General features: G+C 36.1%; 1 protein-coding gene across 2 annotated transcripts in view; it reads right to left on the reverse strand.

Annotated features, from left to right (window-relative positions):
* Positions 1-4164: 4164 nt before the first annotated feature.
* The window catches only part of LOC128208162 (splicing factor 3B subunit 1-like), a 30069-nt gene continuing 9200 nt past the window's right edge, over positions 4165-25033 (reverse strand). For both annotated transcript variants that reach the window (XM_052911617.1, XM_052911703.1), the window contains 19 exons: positions 23053-23381; positions 22631-22821; positions 21910-22057; positions 21383-21537; positions 20443-20565; positions 19892-20035; positions 19247-19387; positions 18045-18174; positions 17396-17541; positions 16558-16704; positions 15681-15806; positions 14341-14466; positions 11778-11873; positions 11073-11255; positions 8876-9054; positions 8002-8187; positions 7077-7349; positions 6383-6599; positions 4165-5391 (listed from right to left, as the gene is read on the reverse strand). In XM_052911617.1, coding sequence (XP_052767577.1) covers positions 5233-5391; positions 6383-6599; positions 7077-7349; positions 8002-8187; positions 8876-9054; positions 11073-11255; positions 11778-11873; positions 14341-14466; positions 15681-15806; positions 16558-16704; positions 17396-17541; positions 18045-18174; positions 19247-19387; positions 19892-20035; positions 20443-20565; positions 21383-21537; positions 21910-22057; positions 22631-22821; positions 23053-23381 — 3199 coding nt within the window. In that variant the 3' untranslated portion in view covers positions 4165-5232. The remainder of the gene's footprint in view (positions 5392-6382; positions 6600-7076; positions 7350-8001; positions 8188-8875; positions 9055-11072; positions 11256-11777; positions 11874-14340; positions 14467-15680; positions 15807-16557; positions 16705-17395; positions 17542-18044; positions 18175-19246; positions 19388-19891; positions 20036-20442; positions 20566-21382; positions 21538-21909; positions 22058-22630; positions 22822-23052; positions 23382-25033) is intronic.

The following is a 25033-nucleotide window of genomic DNA, read 5'->3' on the forward strand; positions in this document are numbered from 1 at the left end:
CCAATCATGCAAATGAGGTGAAGAGGCATATTCTAAACATATTTAGAAACAATGAACAATTCAAAAACGTTGTATTCAGGGAGGAGACGGCGATACTTTTACACAACAGCGCTGTGTATCATAGTCTTTATCAAAGACATAACGAGGCATTGGCTGACCAAGACCTAATGGTGAAGATAATTTCATCTTCTACTGACATATCAATCGATGTATGCCGAAAACTTTCTTCGATACGAATTCCACTTATGCCGAAAGACAAAAATAAGATCGAAAATGCGATCGCGACGGGATTAGATGTGTCACTTGAATGCAAGACGGGACTAAGCGAAGCAGACAGTACGAAATTAAATGATATAGGAAACGATGCGTTCAAAAAAGGTCAACATCACGATGCTATTCGAATATATTCGGAGGTAATACGCGGTTCAATGGATGATGAGCAAGTCACACGAGCGTATGCAAACAGGAGTGCCGCCAACCTTAATATCATGGACTTCCATAAAGCTTTAGACGATGCCAATGCATGCATCGAAAGAGACAGAAAATACTGGAAAGCATATTGCAGGAAGGCATTAGCAATTTCAAACCTCATCAAACTGAAACAAATTCCTGCAGAATTCGAATCAATTGGTTTAGCTGCGGCTGCAAGTGCTGGAGTTTTGAATCAAGGCTGTTTGAATTTACAAGCAATGAGAATAGAATATCCAGTGATACGATACAAAGTTATTGAAAATTTAAACATGCTGGGGGAAGAAATGGCCTCGTTGGAGAATATGTCGTTCACAACACTGCTTCTCAAGACAGGAATCTACAACTTTGGAAAACATTTTCCAACAAAAAGCGTACAGATAATAGGAATTGAGCAAGATGTAAAACTAACTTCACCTTTTACAATTCCCTTGTTTTGGCCAGCTGGTACCTCATTTAAATCATTCGGTTACATCAAGCCAGCGAGCATTTACGTGCATTTCGAAAATGTCGAATTCGGATCCGAAAGTGCTGAAGTATGTGTTGGTCAGTTAGTTACGGCAACATTTGTGAGTTGTAGATTTTCGAACGGCGTTAAGGCGTGTGAAGCATTTCCAAACTGTGATGGTAAAGTCGGTTGTAGAAACACTAATAAAACCGAATGTGTGTATATGTTTAAACTCAATGAGGATGATATAGTCTCTTCGGGTAAGTCAGGATCACCTGGAATTGTAGTTATGAATGGTGGCAAAACCATACTTCAAAAATGTACGATAAACAGATGTGGAGGTGGTGGTACGCTTTGTGATGGAATAGATTCATTTATGAAGATTGAAAACTGTACAATTGAAAATAACCGTCAAGCTGGAATTGAGTCGAGAAACGGAGGGAAAGTCGAGGTTGACAAATGTATAATACGCGGCAACCAGCTTCATGGTGTAGCGATCGGCCCGAAAGCAATCGGTGAAATACGAAATTCAGACATTCGTAACAATGGATCTGAAGGCATTTGGTTGGGAGGAGCAGAAGAATATGTGAACAAACTCAGTCTCATTGCCACAACGAATTCGGAAAATGGGTCAAGTGCAAAGATAACGGGAAATTCGATACACAGTAATGGACAGTCAGGCATATCTTTGAGCGGCGGTTCATATTTGATCGAAAGTAATAGAATTTCAAATAATTGGATGTGGGGAATACTACTCCAAACACGATCTAGTGCATTTATCACCAAAAACGACGTTTTCGGAAATAAATGTGGCGGCGTTTACATAGGAGTCAACTTTTCGGCAGTTGTAACATTAGATGGAAACACAATTCGAGATCATAGCGGACCAAGTTTACGTGCATTGCGTCATGATTTCGAAAACATACATCTAAACACGAAAGCGAACTCAAAAACCGTCAAACAGCTTAAATCAGAAGGTATGATAGATGACGAGTCAACGAAATTTTCTAACCCGCCAATTTTGACGTCTAGAAACGTTATGAGGGACAAGGATACGGGATGTCAGAACCCACAAGAAGTCTTCAAAGAGGCAGGTTCTTGTTCTTATTGCCAAATTACAAATGTGCCATTAAAACAATGCAGCAGTTGTAAGAAAATAGCATACTGTGGTAGAGAATGTCAATCAGCGCACTGGAAAAAACATAAACCCATTTGTCAAATTATTGTCAAAAATTACACAGTGCGTATCACAATGAAGGACACAGAAGATACTAAAGATGTTCATGGATGGAACAGATATTCAAAACAGGAGATGTTGCGCCTTCGATACGATTCACATTTACCGGGTATTGGGGAGGGTCGTTCCCCGGATAGAAATTCAACTAAACGATTTATTGTGAAGATACAGTCAGGGAGAGAATACAAAGCGTATGACCCTAAAACCAAGCTCATGCTTTACGATCAAAGCGTTTCGTTGGATATTCTGGTTCGAGATTCAAAACTGTATCATTTAGTAAATGAATGCGGTGTTCTTGCTGCAACACAATTTACAACGAAGAAGATATTCTGTTGGGCATCGTTCCAAGACCAGGGGGGAATTATGTGCATTGACACAAGTGAATTACCTCCGTGGCAGACCTGGTAAATTATGGTTTGGGCCTGAGGTCGTAATAAACGTCAGGAACAATACATGCAATTTCACAAAGAGCACAATTACAGATATTTTTGTTTAAATGAGTAAAACAAAGTCATTATTTAACCTACCGGGTAATAATTATCAGTCGGTTATCGACGGAAACAATCGATAAAAAGATATCAATATGAAACATTTACAGGTGTGTTTAAAAAACATTGTATAAACGTACATACTTATCATAATGTACTGTATGCGTGAATATCATATACCAGTGAACAATGAATATTTGATGTATCAAACTATCTGCTGGAGGATTTTGTAATCAGAAAAGAGTTTTTGTCAAGCAATTAAATCATTTCGGCATAAACGTTTCCTCGAGTTCGCTGTTGTTTCACACCTGAACTGTATAATAGAACTAAAGGTTGCACTGTATGATATAAAAGGTCATTTGATTTATTATATGTAATATGTCATTATACAATTGAATTGGTATTTGTCATTGAATAAGCATTTGAGCTATATCGCTGTACATACAATGTATATTGTTACTAGTATATCACTGTTTCATGTAAAATTTGACCAACGCTTGTACTATATCGCTACACAATTTATATTGTAAGTTGCATTTTAGGCCGGAGGCCTTTCACTGCAATTAAACTATGTTATTTGTTGATTCCATGATCCAACTGCTGGGTCTGTGTCAGTGTTTACAGGCCATTGAGTGGGATTGTTATTCTTAGTAACAATCGACAAATTCTGAACAAGAAACAGTTTTAAATCAATTCTACTACAGTGAGTTGGAGTATATTTATTAAAACTGATTATTTAGATCTAGATCTACTGATTTCGGTGTGATTTTAGTGTAAAACTATATACAGTTTTATTCCATTAAACTTCAAACTTGTAGGCAATGGACGACGTAATTGTTTTTTGTTTTATGTCGTTCTATCAACCGAGGTCCAGATGAATTATTGCTCATATTGTTTTGCTTTATAATTCAAAGGTATCTTTGTGGTAAGAAATAAAACAAAAAAAAATAGTGTCCGAATTTTAAAATTGCAAATATTTTTTTTATATCAGAAAAAAAGAAACAATGGTTCTATTTGTTTCAAAAATTATGTTATTGTACTCTGTTATTTTCAGAGCACTTGAAAATTCTTCATGTATGTAGTGTTGTACCTTCATGTTAAACATTTCCTCACTGTACACCAGAAATGAAGAAATAAAAGAAGATATATATAGCTTAATCATTTATTTCATTTTTAAAGAGACTCGCTCAATCATTTTTTTCATTTTTAAAGAGACTCGCTCATGTTTTGGGACCAAAAATGAGTTATCAAGGTAGTGCATCTCAAGCACTTAATGTATCCTTATTTTACTCTATGATATCGAAATTGCGACGTATCTTCTATATCAACTACGTCACTACAAATACAATTAAGTTCATTATGTGCAATATATTCTAATACTTTGCCTACCAAGTTTGTTGTCCCTCGGCCTTAGCGTTAGCAAGTTATTGATCGGGAACGGACGGGCAACCAGATAACTATATATGCTGCCCTGCGAGAGCAGAAATAGGAAATATACCATGTAAAACAAAGAAACACGATCATTACAATGAAATACTTTTATTCATCTTAAATTGACACCGGCATCATAAAAGAAAAAAATGTAATTATGCATCATTGCCAGTTTTAACAGAAACCAAGGGTGATTAAATGACTCCTATGCATACCAAAGACAATTATGAGTGAAAAACAAAATTGGATATTCTAATCTTTATACAAAAAAATCTTTAAACTAGGAAGTAATTTATTTTCTTTAATATTCTTCTTTAATTACAAAATGTCAAATCAAACTTATCCACATGTATTCAAACAGTCACTTATCCACATGTATCCTTTTCAACCATTTTTCAACATCATGTTTTTACAAACATGCAGCAGACAACATACACATTATGATTCTAAACCAAAGTATCTGTTACATTTATACTCACTGTCGAGAAGGGTTCTTGGTTTCTTTCACATTTATTCTGAATGCTTTACACAAACTCAAAATAAGAGGAGTTTCAATATTTCTTCCACTTAAATGTCATCACTTTTTACATGAATATATTTTTTCAATAGGTTATTGACTTAAAATTTCAATAAATAAGTTTTTCTTTAAATGGAATCAACAAACCTTTTTTTTACAAAATGGAAATCAATGAAAATGACTTTCAATGGATCAATGATTGTGTCTCCTTTTAATGGGAATTAATGAACATGATAAATAAGGTTATTTCAATTTACAATAAAAATCAATTTAATATTTTCAAACTGAAATCGAAGAACAAGACGTTTCCAATGAAAAAATGAACATGCTGCTTTTTAAATGGAAATCGATGGATTTTTTTTATAAATGAAACTTATGAACTTGTTGATTTTCTCAAATTAACTTTAATAAACATATTGTTTCTAAAATGGATATCAATGAACATGTATTTTCTTCATGAAACTTATGTACATGATTGTTTTTTTACAATGGAAATTAATGATCTTGCTTGATTATATATTCAATGAAATTAAATAACAGCGATAATTTTCTATTGAACAAGTTGTTAAAGATAGAAATCACTTAACAAAAACAGGCCACATAATTGTCAGATTTCACAGTTTTTCATAGCACAAATGAATGTTTACAAAATGTAATCTAGTTCGTATCGCAGGAAGTTATTTTTAGCATCATTTGGTGCCCTGGGAAATGCAGGAATCATGCCGTCCTGGGCCCCAATATAAATTGTATTATAAACCTTCCAGTAAACATCTCGAACCTTTCGTGCAGGGTGAAATAATCCCTGAAAAAGAAAAAAAGATTCTTCATTATTTAGGTAGCAGTGGTCGAAATAAGCACAAGCCCATAAGCCCTGCACTGGCAAAATGTCATCCGGGCTTGATCAAATTCTTAATAAATTTTATATAGCAGGGCATGTTCAAAAAATTGCCAAGCAAGAGTATATGAAATCAGGCTTGTTCATCCAAAAGTCTTATTTCGATGACTGAGGTAGTGGTCGAAATTAGCACAAGCCCTCAAGCCCTGCATTGGTAAAATGCTTTCCGGGCTTGCTCAAATTCTGGTTTTTATATAGCAGGGCTTGTTCAAAAATGTAATTAAAGCCAAGCAGTAGTATATGAATTTGGGCTTGTTCATCCAATTAATTTCGATGACTGGTTAGGGTTATACTAATTTATTTGAACACAACTATGAAGACAACTGAAATATATGAATCACTCTTGACTCCATTTCTGTTAACAGCAAGCCCTGCACTGGTTATTTCTTGTCATGTTGTGAGGCTGGTTCTTACATAGAAGGGCTTTTTACCATTTTTAGGCCATGTGGTTATACAACCAGTCACAAATCAAATCTAATAGTGATGATTGAAATACAATTTAACACAACCCAACAAAGAAATAAGGCCTTTTATGATTGGGTAAAATTTATCATTTTGACTACAATTGGAAATTTTAATTCTGGCTAGAGAGTAATGCTTTTAAAAATAGACAGAAATGATTAAAGAATTTGATAAAGTTTCTTTTTTAACGAAAATATCAACATATCAATACAAACAGGGCCTGGGGTCCAAATTCTTATATAAAAACTAAATAAAAATTCAATAAAATAGATAAAATAAATATATTCCAAAACATGTAAGTCGGGAATTTGATTTTCGCATTATTGATTTATGAAAACCTTTATGTTTTAGCAATAAGAATGGGGCGGAATTATGGTTCAACCCCAAATTGGTTAGTGAAAAGAACATTTGAAATTTCATAAGCCAGCCAACTTACCTGTAAAGCATACTGTAATATTTTAGAGGGGCCTACACCGACCCGCATGCCCTCTATTGCGCCCATAAACGCCTGAACAACATGAGGGGAGGTTTCAAAGACGTTTGGCCAGACATAATTCATAAGGTGGACTAGCGCATCTTCACACCCAAAACCGTACACACCGAGGGCCATGTGCTGGATTGCTGACATGGAGGTCTGACGATGAACAAGGTCTCTGGAAAATAATAATATAAAAAAATATGGAAAAAAGTCAAATTTCAGGACATGCTCTAAACAAACAAAAAATTACTGACAAGAATTATTTTTTTTTAACAATTTACCTTAAATCCCTTTTTCTACGATTGAAGATGTAAATTAATTATTCTTAGGGCATCTCTTAAAATAACAATCTCTTCATACAGCAAATAATATGAAACGATCAATAGTCTATCACTTTGTCCATTTTTTACTTATTCAACATTCTTACTCATAAACAAAGATGTTCAACTAAATACATTTTCTGTATCGCTATAAGTTGTCTATACCATATTGATGTATTAATGATATAAATAAGGAGAGAAGTCTCAATATTTGCCCTAAGCTATCTCGTCAATCCTTTTCCATGTATACTTGTAATATGCTGATATATTAAGAACAAAATTATGAATAAATACTGTTTAAACCAACTAAATAAGTTATACTTGACCCTCACCTGTCCATTAAGGCATCCTCAAACAAGGGTGTCACAGCATAAATATAATCCTTCCCCATTTCACCGATATACTCGAACATAAACGACAGGGATTTAAGTACTCCATTCTGGACGTTCAACTCTGGCACTCGGTACTCGTTCATTAACGCAGGGAGTACTGTGAACGGAGAACACGTTTCTGCAACTATAGCTATGGCTACAGTGGTGCACACACGGTTCTGACGCTCCTGTACTTTAAGATTGTTGAGAAGTGTGGCTAGTACATCATGTGGACTGGAATAAATGATACAGTGATTAGAAGTGGGACTAGATGTGGCTTCCATAACTCTGTTATAGCCTTTTGATGCTTTGAGACTTGGCAGGCTATACATAAGTTACTGCCCTTTGAAAACCGACATAATAAAGCCATGAAAACAATATGGTGGAATTTGATACCTAGTTGAATCTCTTAAATTTTGAGGAACACTGCTCAACTGCACCTGCATGGGTGGCTATCTTGATGACTTAGTTTGTATGCAAGTTATTGTATGGGTGTTTCTGAGTTTATATGTGCTATACTATCATGTATAATATTTGATAACAACATGTACTCCTTAAATCCCTTCTATTTTGTTTCAAAAATGTATTTAATGAATGCTATTCATTCAAACTTGTATTCCGACTGTACTTTCTTGTATCTTGGCTTTTTTTTTTTTTTTGTGTAATTGTGTTTGTATCATATTGTACATGTTGAACTGATGTTACCATTGTTGCTTTTGCACATTTGTAATATATATATATATTTGATGTATTGGGCCTAAAGTATTTGAATTAGTAGCGACTTGGCCACAAGTTTCCCAGTTATAAAAGCACCACACTCACACTATACATTCTGTTCTATTTTATATCGCAGCCTTATTTTTCTCAGCAATTATTTAAAACATACCCAATAGCCTTTGCGATGTAACCAAATGTGTTGACTGTGGCTCGCCTGATTGCCTTCTTGTGTGCCTTCAAAAGTTCCAGCAACTCAAAACAGATCCTCATCCACTCCCGAGCTGACACGAACTCCGCCCCTCGGTCCGCTATACGCCCAACCAGGTCAATACAGTTTTCTTGGACTTTCTCGTGCCTGTTAAAAAGGGATATCTTGTCATAACCATACCATGAACATTACACTGTACACGGAATACACCATATAAAGTATTTCATATGAACATAATCATACACTCTAGAGACAGTAGTATGAATGCCATTAGTTGATATGGTCCACGGGAACATCAAACCCTACCAATTATCTAATATTTACAAAAGCCTAGTATTTTGTGTAGAGAAAACTAGATGTTCATATTTTGTAACCGCCAAGCGATAATGATGTCATTGCGTATTTTTATATTGCACTCTGATTGGATAAGCATCACATCCATTAACCAATGACATACACTGTTACAATTATCAGATATTCTATTCTTTTTTACATACATGTTGTTATTAACCTTTCTTTAACACAAAATACCTAACACATTTTAATCATGCTGGCACACATCATGGGATTTGCTCTTGTGCCCTCCTTTGTTTATACAGCATAAACATGAAAAAAATATGATCAATCCTTATACAGTCAAACCCCATTTGCTCGAACTCGCTTCGTTCAAATTCCTTATTGGCTCGAACTGGATGTAAAGGACCAATTTCTTTAAATTGAAGGTATGCATTCCCACATGGCTCAAATTTTCAGAGGCTCAAGGTATTTTCACCGGTCGCTGGAACAAGCCAATGGGCTTTGACTGTATTCATTTTCATATGTATTCAATACATACCTGTTTTTCAGGATGGGTGTAAGCCTGGGCAAGAGATCCTTGATAGGGGGCGTCATCTTCGTCATGCCGATAACGTTCACAATGGACTTCAAAGCGCCCAGAATTGAGCCCAGCACTTCGGGGTACTCTTCTCCAAGGTACTCGTATAGTACGACACCCAGATGGCCCATCAGTTTCTCCTGAAAGACATTATAACTTGAGGTGTAAATGTGTGTGAACAAGAACACCAAGGACAGTTCTCAGGCAGAGCACTACAAAGTGATGTTCTGATGATCAATTATAATAAAAAATTATTAAGTTGGGCCTGAAATTGCAACAATCAATTTGTATTTGGTCATAATGGATCATCGATTCAACACGCGAATTGTTTTTCTTATTTCCTCTCGTTATTTGCTTTCAATTAATTTCAGCCAATTTTCTCCTGTCAATTTGTTTATACATCAGGGATGATAACAGAGCCAAGGTGCCAATCCTGAAAATGTCTGTGTGGGGTTCAGGGGGCCGCTAAAGGCCCCCGATGGGTCCAGGGCAAAGCCCTGGTGGGGGGACAAGGTGGGCAAAGCCCCCCGAAGCTTTCCGTATTTCAGGGATTCTAATACCCTTTTTTGCCTTAGAATAGTGTTCAAGGAGTACACCTTTCGGTTTGGTAGATAAAATTATGTTCAACACGAGACATCCACAATCAGAACAATTATCAGGAGTCTTAGCAGTGAAGTTTAACACCGTTGTCTTTAAACAAAGTTAAATTTGCTTTTTTTTACCTGAAGTCACAGGCATTAGACATGTACCTGACATTTTGGTTCAGTTGTCCACTTCCCATAAAACTCAACTGGCTATGATCAAATGCCTGTGTATGAACAGTCTACACTGTGGGATGTTTGATTTATAATAATGAACAACATATCAATTATCATGCTTGCAAATGTGTTATTTATTCAATTTTTATGTATCATAGGGGTATTTATTCCACTTTCTGCACATCTGATGAGAATATAATGTTATTAATTATTATATATATATTATTACAAATAATATCCAAACCAGACTTAAATGCTTTGGCAGCGTAGCCGTTGTGGACATGGTGGACTTTGACGTATTCTGGTCCCCAAGCCAGATTTTTCCCCTCATGGTGTTACATGAGTCCAGTAGCACACAAACTAGATTGTCCCACGGCAGTTCAAGTCTCTCAAACAGGCTTTCAAATTCTATGAAAATTGATTCAGAATCAGCCCTTGTGACTTTTAAGGTGGCCAAATGTCTCAACACTATTTCTTTCTCTATGCCAGAAAAATAGCTGCAACAGTTTTCTCATTGTTTGTGTTTGTTGACTTGTCATAGTTGAAACAAAACCGAGATCCATTAACTCCTCCCGATACAAAAGCTCTCAGCGAATTAAAATTCTAAGGTGTACAGCATCATACAAGATGACTTGCACGAAGTGGCTAGCCATTTCAATGATAAACTTCGTGCAAGTCATCTTGTATGATGCTGTACACCTTAGAATTTTAATTCGCTGAGAGCTTTTGTATCTTTCATTCGTCTTCGTCGTCTGTCATATCCGGATACGACCATCCGGATACTGTCTTCAAGTCCCATCGGTAATTTTCGCAATCACCGGATGCTATCTTAACCAATCATATAGCTCGATTGCCTAGACGTAATTAGGTTCGTTAATTTTCGGCTTTACACGTCCGGAAAACTCATCTTTCGTACCCATATTGTTCGAACTGAGCTCGAATCGCTCCCTGTACCCCTCCCCCGAGAAAAAAACTCAACGGATTTACATTTATCTCAAAATCGATCCGTGAGGCCTTAAATCCGGAATTCCGGATTAATCCGGAATTTTATCATCCCTGATACATTAAGAATTTTTCAGTTGTTATTGTTACCGAAAGAAACAACGACAATAAATAACTTCAAACATACAAATAACATAAGCATATTTAAGGATTAAAATTCATCATTCAAGTGTAAAACTTTAATTAAGGTATTGTTAAAAACCCATTGGACTATCAATAATCAGTTACTTGAGTGGAACCGATAATCAAATATCTTGAAACATTCTTAGTTACAGCCAAGGTGAAATATTTTGCACTGAGAGAACAACAACGCTGACACTGACCTGGCACCAAGCTTTTAACTACAACTCAACCTTTTTCTTCGAAAAGCAGACTAAATATAAAAACATTTCACTAACCTCCTGACACGTCTTCATAACGATGGCGATGCGCGAGATGAGATCCGCCGCCTGTTGTCGCACCTTGGCCGACTTATTGTTGAGTCGCCACAGGATCGTACCGCAAATCTGGGGCAGGTAAGGCTTCACACGTTTTCCGAGGGCATTCACAACAGTGCCAAAACCGTTCAGCATCACTACATCCTGTTTAAACGAAATATGAGACTGTTTTAAAAATGGCTTTTGTGCATAGTTTCAAGACTCAAAATAAGCTTTTATTACAATTTCATCCTCTTTTGTTTTAGAGCTCTGGAAACGGAAAGTTGAACAGTTACAATGTATCTTATTTTCAAAAGCTTAAAACCCAACTACAAGTCATAAATGGCATTTATTTCTGACAAATGATCTTAACTGTAAAGCACCCTAGAGGCTTATTTTTTACATTCGCTAAAGCCTACCGTAGCCCTAGTAGGCTCAAAATCTAAAGAAATCCCTTTTCATACCATACTCCTGATCCAATTTATCATACCAAAGGCCCCTTTATTAACATTTGCACCAATCCTGAAATAAATCACACATGCACCACAACCTCAGTAATATGTTTCTAGAAAGCAAACAACTGTTCTTCCACCTTGAGTCCAACACTTAACAACTCAACATTCCCCCCCCCCACCCCCACCCCACACTTATGTATCCATCCACTGCCACACATTTCACTAAATATACCTCAGTTGTCTGTTCCTGGAAGGCATACAGTATACCATCAATCAGCTGTTCTTCCAGTCTGGAATCTACATCTGCTGCTCCAAGATTCGCCATTACCTGGAATAGGTTATAACAACTATTTAAAGTAGGTGTTTAGCATTTCGCCACAATATGCAAAATATATCTCAAAACTATATAGTTTTGCTTTGTTACAGATAATTAAATCAATACTAAACTTCTGCAAATTGGATGTGACGCTTATCAGAAGTGCCTAGGTTTTTTTAGCAAAATGTCACCATAACCTTTGACCTATAGGTTACCAACTTACAATGACAAATACACATACAAAGGTTCAATACTGAACACCACATCCTCAAAAAGTAATTGTTGGAAACAAAAGTGTGATGTCGATGACAATGAACAAGATAATCACTCTGCATCAGCCATGTTTCACAGGAAACACAATGATACAGGTATAATTATTCAACTCGCCTAAGGAAATTTCATTCATTTATGATTAAGTAGTGAAACAAAAATTTCTCATTTAATATCCTTCAAAGCTTTGTTTTCAAGTAGTTTGTAATTTTAATTTTATGAGTGTTGTTATTGAGATAGTTAATAAATTCAGATTTTACAAGCCTTTCATTTTACCTAACAACAGCACCCCAGAGCCAATGCTGACTCTCACCTGATGTCATTTTTTTAATTAATCAATCGGCATAACTCAACAATTGTTAAAGCCACAGTTATGGTCCTTGCTATATACACGTATGTATCATTCAGTCATCGAAATTAGACTTTTGGATGGACAAGCCCGAATTCTTATACTATTGCTTGGCATCAATTTTTTTTAACAAGCCCTGCTATATAAAATGCAGAATATGAGCAAGCCTAGAAGACATTTTACCAGTGCAGGGCTTGCGGGCTTGTGTTAATTTCGACCACTGATCGTTTTTGGCAAGTTTCATGTGTACCAAGTTTCGTTCAAATATCTTTAATGTTTTTATAGCAGTGCTCCAGCTAGCCCGTTTTTCAATGGCATAGCGCCCGTGCCCCTTTTCTTACCGCCCTGCCCCTTTTTTGAGTAGTGCCCTTTTCACAAATGCTCTATTAGTGCCAAATATCCCGTTAGTGCCCTTTTTACTATTTAAATCATTATTAAAGATCGGCAGCCGCTGTCATAATTGAGATAAATTACGTAATATGTCACCATGCTGCCCCATTGCCGACTGCTTAAAATATGCCGTACTGCCCTTTCATCTTCCCATGTGCCTTGACCGAGTCATATGACAGCTAATTGTGTATTGTGTAGTTAGCAGACGACCTGTGTTTTCATAACCGGTCATATTTTAATCCGATAATTAGGAAAAGCCAAATAGGGAACATCGGCAGGAGGCAGAGCTATTGAATACCAGCCAATCAGAATATACATTGAGAACTCGTTTATTCAATGCTGAAAGTTCGTAAAATGCTATAGAAAATGTGAGGGGATGGTGAAAAATGTTGTCAAGCACAATTAAATATTTTAAAATAATTGTTTATTGTGTTGTACAGACGAGACTCGCCATTTTAAACAGTGTTGATTTGAAGCATACGGTCACTGCCGATTTATAAACACAGGAAAAGTGGCGCTTACACAATCAAATACATCACTTATTCAGTAAATGTTTTGAAAGTTTATTTCTAAAATATTGATGATGAAAATTTCTTTGCAACCCACAAAAATATGTTGATGCTTTATATAGTGTTTACCTATCATGTCCATGATCTTGTCAAAATTCGCCGAAACCGCCATTTTGTCAGACCGAATTTCGGAGTTATTTTATCAATGTTCTATGTTTTATAAGTGACTTTTTAAGCAAGGGCAGTGATTTTTATTGTCATTTTATTCTAAAACATCAGCATATTAAACATTATTTTACTAAAGACAATTAAATAACAGCCAGGCTGAATGTAACATTTGTACCCAATCCTGAACGTACCCAATTAACATTCGTCCCTTGCATATTTGTTTTTTGTGTATTTATTTATTTGATTGCTTCAAATGTTTAACTGTCTTTGTTTTTTTCTTCATTTTACATGATTTTTAGGAGAAATATGTCACATTGCACTAGAGATGACTCCAGTCAAGTACAATCACACTATACCACAGACAATAAGACAAATTTTAATTTTGATATTAAAACACACCCTTCTAAATTTTGAGAAAAAGACCCACTTTGTTTAAGTCTGAAAATCATGGAAAATGATTTAAATTGAGTATGAAAACAAAACAAATTCTAGGGTAAGACCTCCCCCCCCCAAAAAAAACACCTTGTGACAGGGGTGGACAACTCCCACAACCACCCCCAATCGCCCCTACACGACTCATGTAGCTTGCCCTTTTCAAAACTCCACCCTACCCTTTTCAAATCCTGGCTGGAGCACTGTATAGTTATGGCCAAAGTTAAATTTTTTAAACACCATTGACTACATTGAGGCTTAAGATTTTGAACAGCAATACCATGGCTATAACAATACCTCAACCTTTTGTTAAAAAAATAACAACAGATAAAGCTCAATATTGTGTTGGCCAATGTTTTACCTTCTCAATAGTTTCCATGACCATCTTCCTGTATTGTTCAGCCTCGTCTTTCAGGTCATCAACAACCCGGCCGATAATCTCCGCCGCCCCAACTTTGTTGGCGATCTCCACGGTTGTATCCACCAGCTGTACAAGGGGGAAAGAAAAGACATATGGGGTTAATGTTTATTTCTTATACATACATGTATACGGACATCAATCTACATCAATATATATATCAAAATGTTTGTACCAGGATTTTCAGTCATTTTTATTCAAGAGCAAAATATTTGCCGAATGTTCATTAAGGACAGATCAGAAAGACTATGATAGAAACGCTAGATATGTTAATTATTAAATGACAATCAAAACTTTTCTTTGTATTTTAGAAATCAATGAGATACCGTTATTATGTTCATAAAATCGAAACATTTTCATAAACAAGCACAGGGGGCCATTACAATAAATTATTTTAGTCGTAACACGATTTGTCTTAAATCCAAACAAACGTCACATAATAATGTTTTTATTTTTTCATTTCTTCATCTTTGTGTTAATGTTTAGTGCTGGTTTAAGTTCAATTCTCAAATAAAAAGTAAAATATTGAAACTATGACACTAAGATAATTTTAATTTAAGACCAAGATGTTTATTGAAACGGCTACCAGTATATTAACAAATAACAAAACCTTATGTTTTTTACAAGCCAGGCTTGATACAGGCTTCTGCTATTAAATTTCAAGTACTGATATTTGTCATAAATCATTGGCCACTAATATTTCCAATAGCAGTATGACTGATAATCCTGTACACAGATCCCAACGCAATGCATGACATACTCAACCTTTGTTAACAAGGTCAGAGATAGACTTTACTATGAAAATAGCCACAGTGTAATTCAATAAAAACGTTCGCAAAAAAAGAATCATAGTTGGGGCAGAAATAGTTCAGAAAGTTCATGGTATTGTTGTTAGTATTTAAAGTTGATGATATTTATGACGACCTCATAGATATAATTATATTTCTAAGTACAGTTGTCTCAAATCTTGTTAGAAAAGTGTGTCAAACTATTTCCAGAGCAATAAATCAAAATTAAACGATTCCAAATTAAAAAAGTTTTTAACATTCAATCAGCGCTTAATGTCTAATTCATTTCATGATTATCCAAGAATTAACATTAAGAACGGCATGATACAAAACTGTCATGTGAATCAAGGAAATTTACAGAATCATTTTCATAATAAATTCCAAATCCACATCATCCACACAAGCAGAGCGATACATTCAGGGATCATAATATCGACACCGTCCATATTTCTGCTTCAAACAACTCCGCTGTACAACACAAAATAACTCTACAACCTGTCGGTAGTTGCGGCGATCGAGGGCCATACGCTGGTTCCAGAAGTGCTTGAAGAATGGCGGGAGAATGTTGTCCTTGATGTACTGTGGCTCCACACCATCCGTCGCACAACACTGCTTCACTACCTGGATAAAGAATACACGCAGTGATTGATCAACTTGCAAGTTTCAGCAAGAAAATGGAGTATGTTTTCTAGTAACCCGCGTTAAATATATTTATTTACTTAAGACCTCAAACCACCGCAGTGCAAATGTCAATGTTCATCTGTTATTTTTGAGATCAAAAGAGGAGCAACAATTATTAGAACCAAATTTTATGGGTCTTGCTGTACATTTGCATATTGTCTCAGGCAACAATGAACATGTATGCCAAGTTTCATTTTTCACCTCCAACAGTTTCCACTATGGCCAAGATTTAACAGCGATGCCTGAAATGTTGCTATGACCTTATCTAAATGTTTTACTTTGTGAATTTTTAACAAACTCCAAGAATATGTTTGCAACAGGCTTCACAGTGTTTATAACCTTAGCATATCTTAACTAATAATGCAATGTTGAGACAACAATGCCTCAAATGTTAAGATGTATGCGACGGTTAAAAATATGACAAAAATCCGGAGTCCCTGAAACGATTTTCTCACTGGGAGAAGTACCCCCTTTCCCATCTTCTGTGCATACCTCAGGACCCTTGAAGCAAATCTTTGTTTCAAGAATAAACAGTCATATCAGGACCACAGAAAATAAGAGACTCTAAATTTGTCAAACAAGCGGGTCACAGGACCTTAATCTATAAGTCCCACAGAAAAACCCTGATTTGCTTAGGATAAGACAACTTGTCAACAATACAAAATTGTACAATGCCTATCAATGTAAATACCTTCAACACAATTTTCTTCATTTCTTCGTCGGGTGATTGAAACTCTCGGATCAGGATCAACATCACTTCTCTTGTGTAGTAGTTTGCGTATTCTGCGTCCATAAGAGGAATCAAGTAACCAATCGCTTTCAAGAACGCGGCAAGACCCTACAAAATATCATTTCAAAATCAACACTTTTATGACTATTACTTGTAATAGCTCTCTCAGGAAAATAACAGATTTCATTGATGATTTCCTTTGAAAAAAAAATCCATATACCGTAGTCCATGAACTTTTTCTTAGGATAATAGTAAATGGATATGCAATTGATTGATTACTTTTACAGCTGGTTAAGACGCATCATTAATAAAGGAATCAATTCAAGGAAGAGTTATGCGACTTGCCATGCATATAGTCATGGTAAAATTGAATAATGTGTAAATGTTGTTTTTTTATTTGACTCTGCAAAACTCTGCAGTTGACTCACAATCCATTAAAATTACTTTTTTGAAAGCAGATTTTTAATTCCATGAAATCCCATCTTATATCATCACACAAGAGCACCCCAGAGCAAACACCAATGTCCTCCCAATACCTCCAAGTGTGCAAAGGGTTTAATTCTAATATCATTAAAGCCAGAGTTATGGCCCTTACTATACATGCATATTATCTCTTGCAACATGTGGATTGAGTTTCATTCGAGTATCTTGGAACTGTTTAAGAGTAATTGCCAAGGCTATAATTTTTGCACTTCAACAAAAACACACATTGAACAAGGCATGACAATACTATGACAATACTTGGGACTTTTTTCTTTGAATAACAGGTAAACCATTAAAAGCATTTCCTACTACTCACCTTTCCTCTGTGCTGCCTGATACCCTTCCAGAGAGGTTTAAGAACACTGTCAAATGACTCAATACCGTAGGGTGTAGCTGCCTCAGCCAGGGCAGCCAAAGCCAGAGCTGTGATGGTTCGCACTTTCTGTTGCTCATCTACTAGACCTGTAGGAGAAAAATTAAATAGAAGATAATGATTTAAATGACTCAAACCGCACCTTTTTATTTTTTGGAGCAACAATACAAACCTTCTTACCCTTAATTTATTGTGTGTCATTATCTTTAGGAAGGATTAGAAAGTGTAACACAACAAATCCGGATAGCGATCTGTTCAACAATCTTGATTCAGGTATGAAAATATTATAGATCATGGATACCGTAGAACAGCCCATGAGAATAAAGCTTTATTATACAATCTTGATACCATGTAAGAGATACCGTAAGCTACCATTATATTCTACTTTTTGCAAGTACATTTGACCCAATAACACACTGTGTTCTTTATTTTCTGGAGTTTTAAGATGTGGCAGAACTGCCCAGCTATCCTCATACAAGATACAAGATATAAAAATCATTAACTTAAGCTTGAGTTTAAATAAAAAGCCTTGTATCTTGTGCGTGGCTAGCTCTCTAATATGCAATCTTGTATGATTAACCTTGTAACTTACCGTGTTCTATGATTTCCACAAGAGATTTAAGATGGGGCAGAATAGCGCAGCCCATGAGGATAGCGATCTGTTGAACAATCTTGATACCTGTGTGGCGAGCCTGCCAGGACTTCTTGCTCTTACACACAGCCTGAAAAATACATATTATCATTGATAGATTTGTGTCATCCTAATGATAGACATTTATTACACAGAATTAGCACTTACAAACTAATTAACACCTAACTTATGTTGTCTATAATTTTAATATTTAATTCATCGCAATATCCACATTAACTTCACCTTAAAAAGACGGTCCAGAATGACCGGTCCTTTCATTGTTTATGTTTGCAGATATGTAAAACAATTCAGAACAGATCCCTATTGTATGAAAGTACATGTATTATGTATCAGACCATAATGTGATATAAACTCACTTATCAATATATAGAAGACTAACCATTTCCACATACCTTGGAAACATAATGCTTACAGAGAAATCACATTTTAAGGACGGGCAAGTGAAAACATTCCTGGTGCAAACACCACAACCACAGGGCTCGAGTCAGGGAATTACAGACATTATCATTTCATGATAATTTACTCTAATAAGAGGTGGACAAATTTAGAAAGTAAGTTTAAAAAGTCTTAAGTTATCGGAAGTTCCAGTGTGTGAGCCACAAGCCAAAACCTGGTGGTTGCGTTACAGACATGTGTTATATGCTCAATATAGAGGCAGACAAAACAAGATGTGTATTTAAATAATGGTTTTAGCCAGTTTTTCAAAACGAAAGGTTGCTAAGATAGAAAAGGGCACATTGTGTTGAGCATTGAAGAATTTGAACATTATAAAATTTCTCAAAAAAGTAGGAATTGAGCTTAATTGAAGCAATTATGAATAGTAGGTTACAACTACCAAATATATCACATATGAATGAATTTATAATAATATTTTAAGCTTTAATTCAAACAAAATAATTTTTTGTTTATTTTAAGCATTTAATTCTATGAAGGCAGAAGGGTGCTGTGATGCTGGTCTCAATGAGGGCAGAAGGGTGCTACCATAAAAGGACAGGATGCAGCACCTTTACATAGCTCCTTAGCTAAAACCCTATAAATCCCACCTTTTTGAAAGCCAGTGCTAATTTGACTAAAGCAGAGGCCTGAACTGTCATGCTATGATAGATGTTTTTTATAACTTATCAGATAGAAATAAATCTCACCTTTAGGAAAGGCAGAAGTGAAGGAATTCCCAGTGCTGATGCGACCACAGCGAAGGCTCGAGCAGTCGTGTTACGGACGTATTCATCCATGTTGTCAATGTCAGGTCTCATTGTGGAGATCATGGTTGCCAGACCTGCAGCCTGTAAGATAAAGAGCAACAATTTATAAGTATAACAACTATTGAATATACCAGTATGTAATAAATTATGAAAAAAAAAATATGTGTCATCTTTGAAATACGGCTTTTGGAACTACAAGACCAAATCTTAATATTAATACTTGGCTTCGCCTCCTGTGCCTTCCAAATTGTGAACGTTGTGCCACTTTGAGAGAACACAAATTATACCAAAAAAGCTGAGATAATTCCAAATATGTTCTGAATTTCTTATGCATACATTATTAATGATTATACTGCAACCAAAAATATTACATGTGTTAAGTTCAAATCTTGGCCAAACCTAGCCTACGACCTTGTCCTAAATTTGACTACTGTATGCCAGGAAGTGTAAAATACAGACAGGAAAACCAACTTGATTTTAGTATCAAAAATCCATAAATATTAGTAACTTAGTTATATTTCCAATAAATTTACAAGAACATTTAAAATTTCTCAATGAACGACATTGGACTATGTTTGAACCTACCTTTGCCAGGTTAGAGATGATTTCTCTCCCCTCCACACGGGCGTAGTAGTCCTCGTCAATAAGGAGAGGCTCAATAACCACAAGAATCTTGTGGACATACGGACGAACAAGGTCATCCAATTTGTACAGGATACGGTCGATCACCTGAAACGGAAAAATGAATCACATGTTACACAATCTAAGACATAAGAAGGCGCTCGATCATCACAAGGACATATGGATATTGATCGTGCTCCATAAAAATATGTCTTACATCTGAGAAATATTAATCGCTGTGGTCTCATTTCCATGTATTTTTGCACGATCTTGAATTCATGTTTGAACCAATTCAAAAATGCACATTTAATTTCTACTGCATAAACAAATCAATGTTCAGTGATCACAAATGTCTTCAGAAAAAAGATCTTTCCAAGTTACAGAATTTATATCATCAAGGAGTTTGTGCATTTTTTCACCTTATATTTCCAATCAAAAGGCATTTAATAACTATTAAGACTTCAAGGCAATTGGAAAACCCTTTATTGGCCTAATATAAGTATTATTTCACAAACCTTAACAAGGAGATGTCTCTCTTGGTCTTCCAGTGTAGGGGACATGAGAAGGGGCAGAATCTGGTTGAACAGGGGACCGGCACCGAACTCTCGAGCCTTGTCTGTCACCTGACGCAGAGCAGCCTGAAAAAAAGAATATATTTTTATTAGGTGTTGATAATGTTGGTAATCTGTTTTAAATTGAATATCGATAATCGGTTCCACTCAAGTAACCACTTATCGATAGTACAATCAGTTTTTGACTATTCCCTTAATTGTAGTTATATTCATGAACAATGACTCATAATCCTTTACTATGCATATGTCATGTGTATGTTGTGAAGTTATTTAGCATTGGAGTTACTATTGGCCGCACTGTCAACTATTACATTTCCGAATGTATAAATGAACTCATAGGAAAAAATTGGCGGCAATTAACCGAATGTTAATAATGAAAGGAAAGGAAAAAACAACTCGCCGGTTGAATCGATTATCGATTATGACCAAGTACAATTAATTGTCGCGTATTTCAGGCCCAACCAATTAATTTTTTATTATAATCGATCATCAGAACATCACTTGGTGTTGAATTCAATATTTTTACTTTTTTTTTTACTTTATCACACAGCAGCTTAATTCACATAAGTACTCAATTCTTGATCCCGTGTGTGTATACCACGTGATAAATTGCGTCATGAATGCTACGTCGGAAGGCACTATTTTGCTTGGAATGAAGACTTTTAACAAAGATAACTTCACTATTTCTTCACCATTTTAAATGAAACATAGCGCAGTCTACGCCGCTAGCAGAGCTCCGGCGCTTGCAGAGCCCCGCCTTCGGTCTTTTACCAGAGTTATCTTACGAAACAAGATTTTAACATCACTTAAAAAGAACTCTGATTCTCCAAATTTCTTAACATGTAAAAAGGCAATTTTCCGCCACTCCCCCTAGCCAGCGTACCTTCCTCATGGGCGGTGTTCCGTTCTTGATCTTGAGAAGCAGCTTCATGATGCGGCGCTCCTTCTGTTCCTCCGGGGTCAACGCCTCCTCATCCACATCCTGTAGAAGCTTGTCAAAGTACTGCATGTCGTCCGGTTTCATCATGGGCAGATTACCTGAATGGAAAGAGAGTATAATTTTATATATAAATGCTCTAATATGTGACCAAGACTATAGTAAGCGGTTATTCTATACAACATATGAAAATTTCTGCCTGTGTACTTTAAAACATATTGAAGATCTGACCAATCTGTTCAATTCCATTTCAGGCTGATTTCAGAAATATCTTTAATTCAAATGAAGTAAGATTTAACCGGATTGTTCTATCATTTTTTCTCCAGCGTATTATCTCTAGAAAATTTGGTAAACACTTTCTTGCTACTTTTTGAGCAATACCTCATCCAGGTATGTGTTATTATTTGTAAAGAAGAATTTGGGTCCCTTATGCCACAATGAGAAATGTGCCAAACCACACACAATTCACCCACCTTTGGGCTGCATATCAACAACTGAAGTCTTGGTATCCGGTGTCTGCATCCTGAAACCCTGGGGTGTGCCCGCCATGGGGGTGGGGGTGGCAATCAGCTTCCGGGCAGGGGTTCGGATAGGGATGTAGCCAGTCGGTGGTTGTAAGACCTATTTGGTAAAAATAAATAAAAAATCATGATATAAGTGTTTGAAATACATTTTTTTATCTTTCAATTTTCAGAGATTGAAACCAAAAAACAACCATGTATAAATAATCAAATATTATACAATAATGTACAAGCAGTTCCAGTGTGCATTTCAGCTTCATATTTTATAACTTGGCTCATTTTTATACTTTTATGTTATTCTCATGTTTAATACCTCAATTGATTAGATTTATTTTAAATGAATGAATCTATATCATCGATACCAGACTTATCATAATATATTACACCACTGAATGACCAGGGCTAATTGACAGCAGAAAACTTTGTACTCATAAATTATCAATCAAGTGAAATCCAGCCATTTGATTGGATGCCTGAGGACTGCAGGCAATACAAAATGAATGATTTTGATGAATAATAATGCATATAAATTCCGTGTGAATATTCGGCTCAAGTTTTAATATTTGAGCCTTTGAAACAAGCAATGCAAAGCACACTTTTTCCATATTCCTTTCCCTCAGGCTATTCTTAAGAGCAATCTAAATAACAAGACGTGGATTCAAACGATGCTTACCTTGTAGCCTGGAGGAAACATGGCATCCAGATCCTCATCACTGAGTGGCCTATTTCTCTCATCAATCTCCCTCTGCCAGGTAAAAGCCTGAAGCTGTTCTGGGGTCATGGACATTAGGTGACCTGGAGTGGGGGTCGCCATCGCCATGGCTTTAGCTCCTGTGGGGGTTGAGCCACTGGGTGTAAACCCACCTGGAGAGATTTGGTAACATTGTTTTTAGGGGAATTCAAAACTGCAACAAGATTTTTAAGCAACTTTTAAGCTTAGAATTTACAATTTAACAATATTCTGATGCATTTAATCAAGAACGCCAACAAAACTTTTGTCAGGAATCTGATCAAACTAACATTGTTTCTACTTATTTTTATAATGCAATAAATGTTTACTAAAATATCAATGATTTAATCAATCTTAACACTGACCAGGTGTCATTCCTCCGGGTGTGAAGCCACTGGGGGTCCCTCCACCGGGTGTCGTCATTCCACTCATACCACTAGGGGTCATACCACCGGGAGTATGGCCTCCAGGGGTCATGCTTGGGGTCATATGCCCTGGAGTCATCTGGGAGGGTGTGTGGGCTCCTGGGGTCTCATCCCAGCGAGATCTGCGCTTGTTGGTTGCTGGGGTGGGTGTGTCTTCAATAAGATCCCCGCCCCCTCTGTCAGTTTTGGGTGTCTCAGCCCATCCAGCTTGATGACCCCCAGGGGTCATATGGCTAGGGGTATCTGAGGCTCTTGGTGTCTCATCCCATCTATAATGGAGTTGAAAGTTTTGTATTAAATGTTTTTTATGGTGAAAACAAGAAAAAAATACATTTTATAAATCTTTAAATTTGAAATCTCTATTCAACAGAATTGTGCCCATATTCATAAAACATCTTTTAAAGGCATTTCCTTACTTAAGTCATTTTCTAAAGTTCAGTATTTCTCTTACATATGATCAATGTATCCTTCAGCATGGCCAGTTCTATTCTTCCCCAAACTCATAAGATTTCGAATAAAATGCTATTAGCACCACGTTATAACTCTTGTTTTGCACATCCATTTATATAAAGTGTTAATGTCCTCAAAGGTAAAACAAGAGGGCCATGATGGCCCTAAATCGCTCACCTGAGTAAAACAGTTTAACCTTTGTTATTAATATAGCTTGTTTCTCAAAGAATATTGAACAAGAGCTGTCAAAGTATGTGACAAATGCCCCCCAATGTGACATTGATCTATGAACAAGTACATAAAAAGTTGATCTTGCCTTTATGTGTCAAATACATATTGCAAGTTATATTAAATTGCCTCTGAGCATAGAAAAAAAAACCAATCATACTAAATGACAGCCAACACTCTTTATGTCCTCATAATCAGCATTCCATTGTGAATAAACACTTAGTGTATCTTTCACCTTAGAGGTAGGGACATGGGTCTTGCACACGACACGTTGTCTTGGAATGTCGAAAACATATGGCAAGTCATTTTAAAATCTGTCCATATAAGAGTAAGTCACAGCGCGGACACGACAGCCTATATTTTCCTTCAGGTTGCCATGGCAACCAGAGTTCTGCATGGAATTAATTTTTTTGAACAATTTTGAAAAAGCACCAACCAAGGATCATTCCTATGAAGTTTCATCAAAATTGTCCAAGCGGTTTAGGAGAAGAAGATGATTGTAACCAATTGTTGACACTTTTCCTTTAGTTTGCCATGTCAACCAGAGTTCTACATGGAATTAATTTCTTTGAACAATTTTGAAAAAGCACCAACCAAGGATCATTCCTATGAAGTTTCATCAAAATTGTCAAAGCAGTTTAGGAGAAGAAGATGATTATAACCAATTGTTGACATTTTCCTTTAGGTTGCCATGGCAACCGGGCCAAACAAAATTATGTGAACAAATTTAAGAGAGGTCCATGCAAGGACACTTCAAAACAAATTTGCTGAAGATCTATCAAGGGGTTCATGTGAAGAAAATGTTAAGTTTTTTTTTACTAATTTTAGCTCTGGTGGCCCTTAAAAGGGGCCAAACAAAATTATTTGAAAAGACCTGACAGAGGCCCATGCTAGGATGCTTCAGACTTGAAGATCCATCAAGCAGTTAATAAGATCAAGTTGTTTAAAGGTATTTTCTATTTTTTGCTATGGTGACCCCTAAAAGGGGCCAAACAAAACCATTTGAACAAAGTTGAGAGAAGACCATGTAAGGATGCTACATATCAAGTATGGAGTCATTCTGACCTTTACTTTCAGAGGAAAATATGTTTAAGTGACAAGACAATGTAAAAACAAATGACCCCTGAGCAAGGCCAATTTGACCCCGGGACAATAATTTGAATACCTTTGGTAACACTATATACCAAATATGAAAGCTCTAGGTCTTATATTTTGGAGAAGAGGATTTTTAAAGTTTTATTAT

The sequence above is a fragment of the Mya arenaria genome, chromosome 1 (assembly GCF_026914265.1).
Source record: "Mya arenaria isolate MELC-2E11 chromosome 1, ASM2691426v1".
In the NCBI taxonomy this organism is placed as follows: domain Eukaryota; kingdom Metazoa; phylum Mollusca; class Bivalvia; order Myida; family Myidae; genus Mya; species Mya arenaria.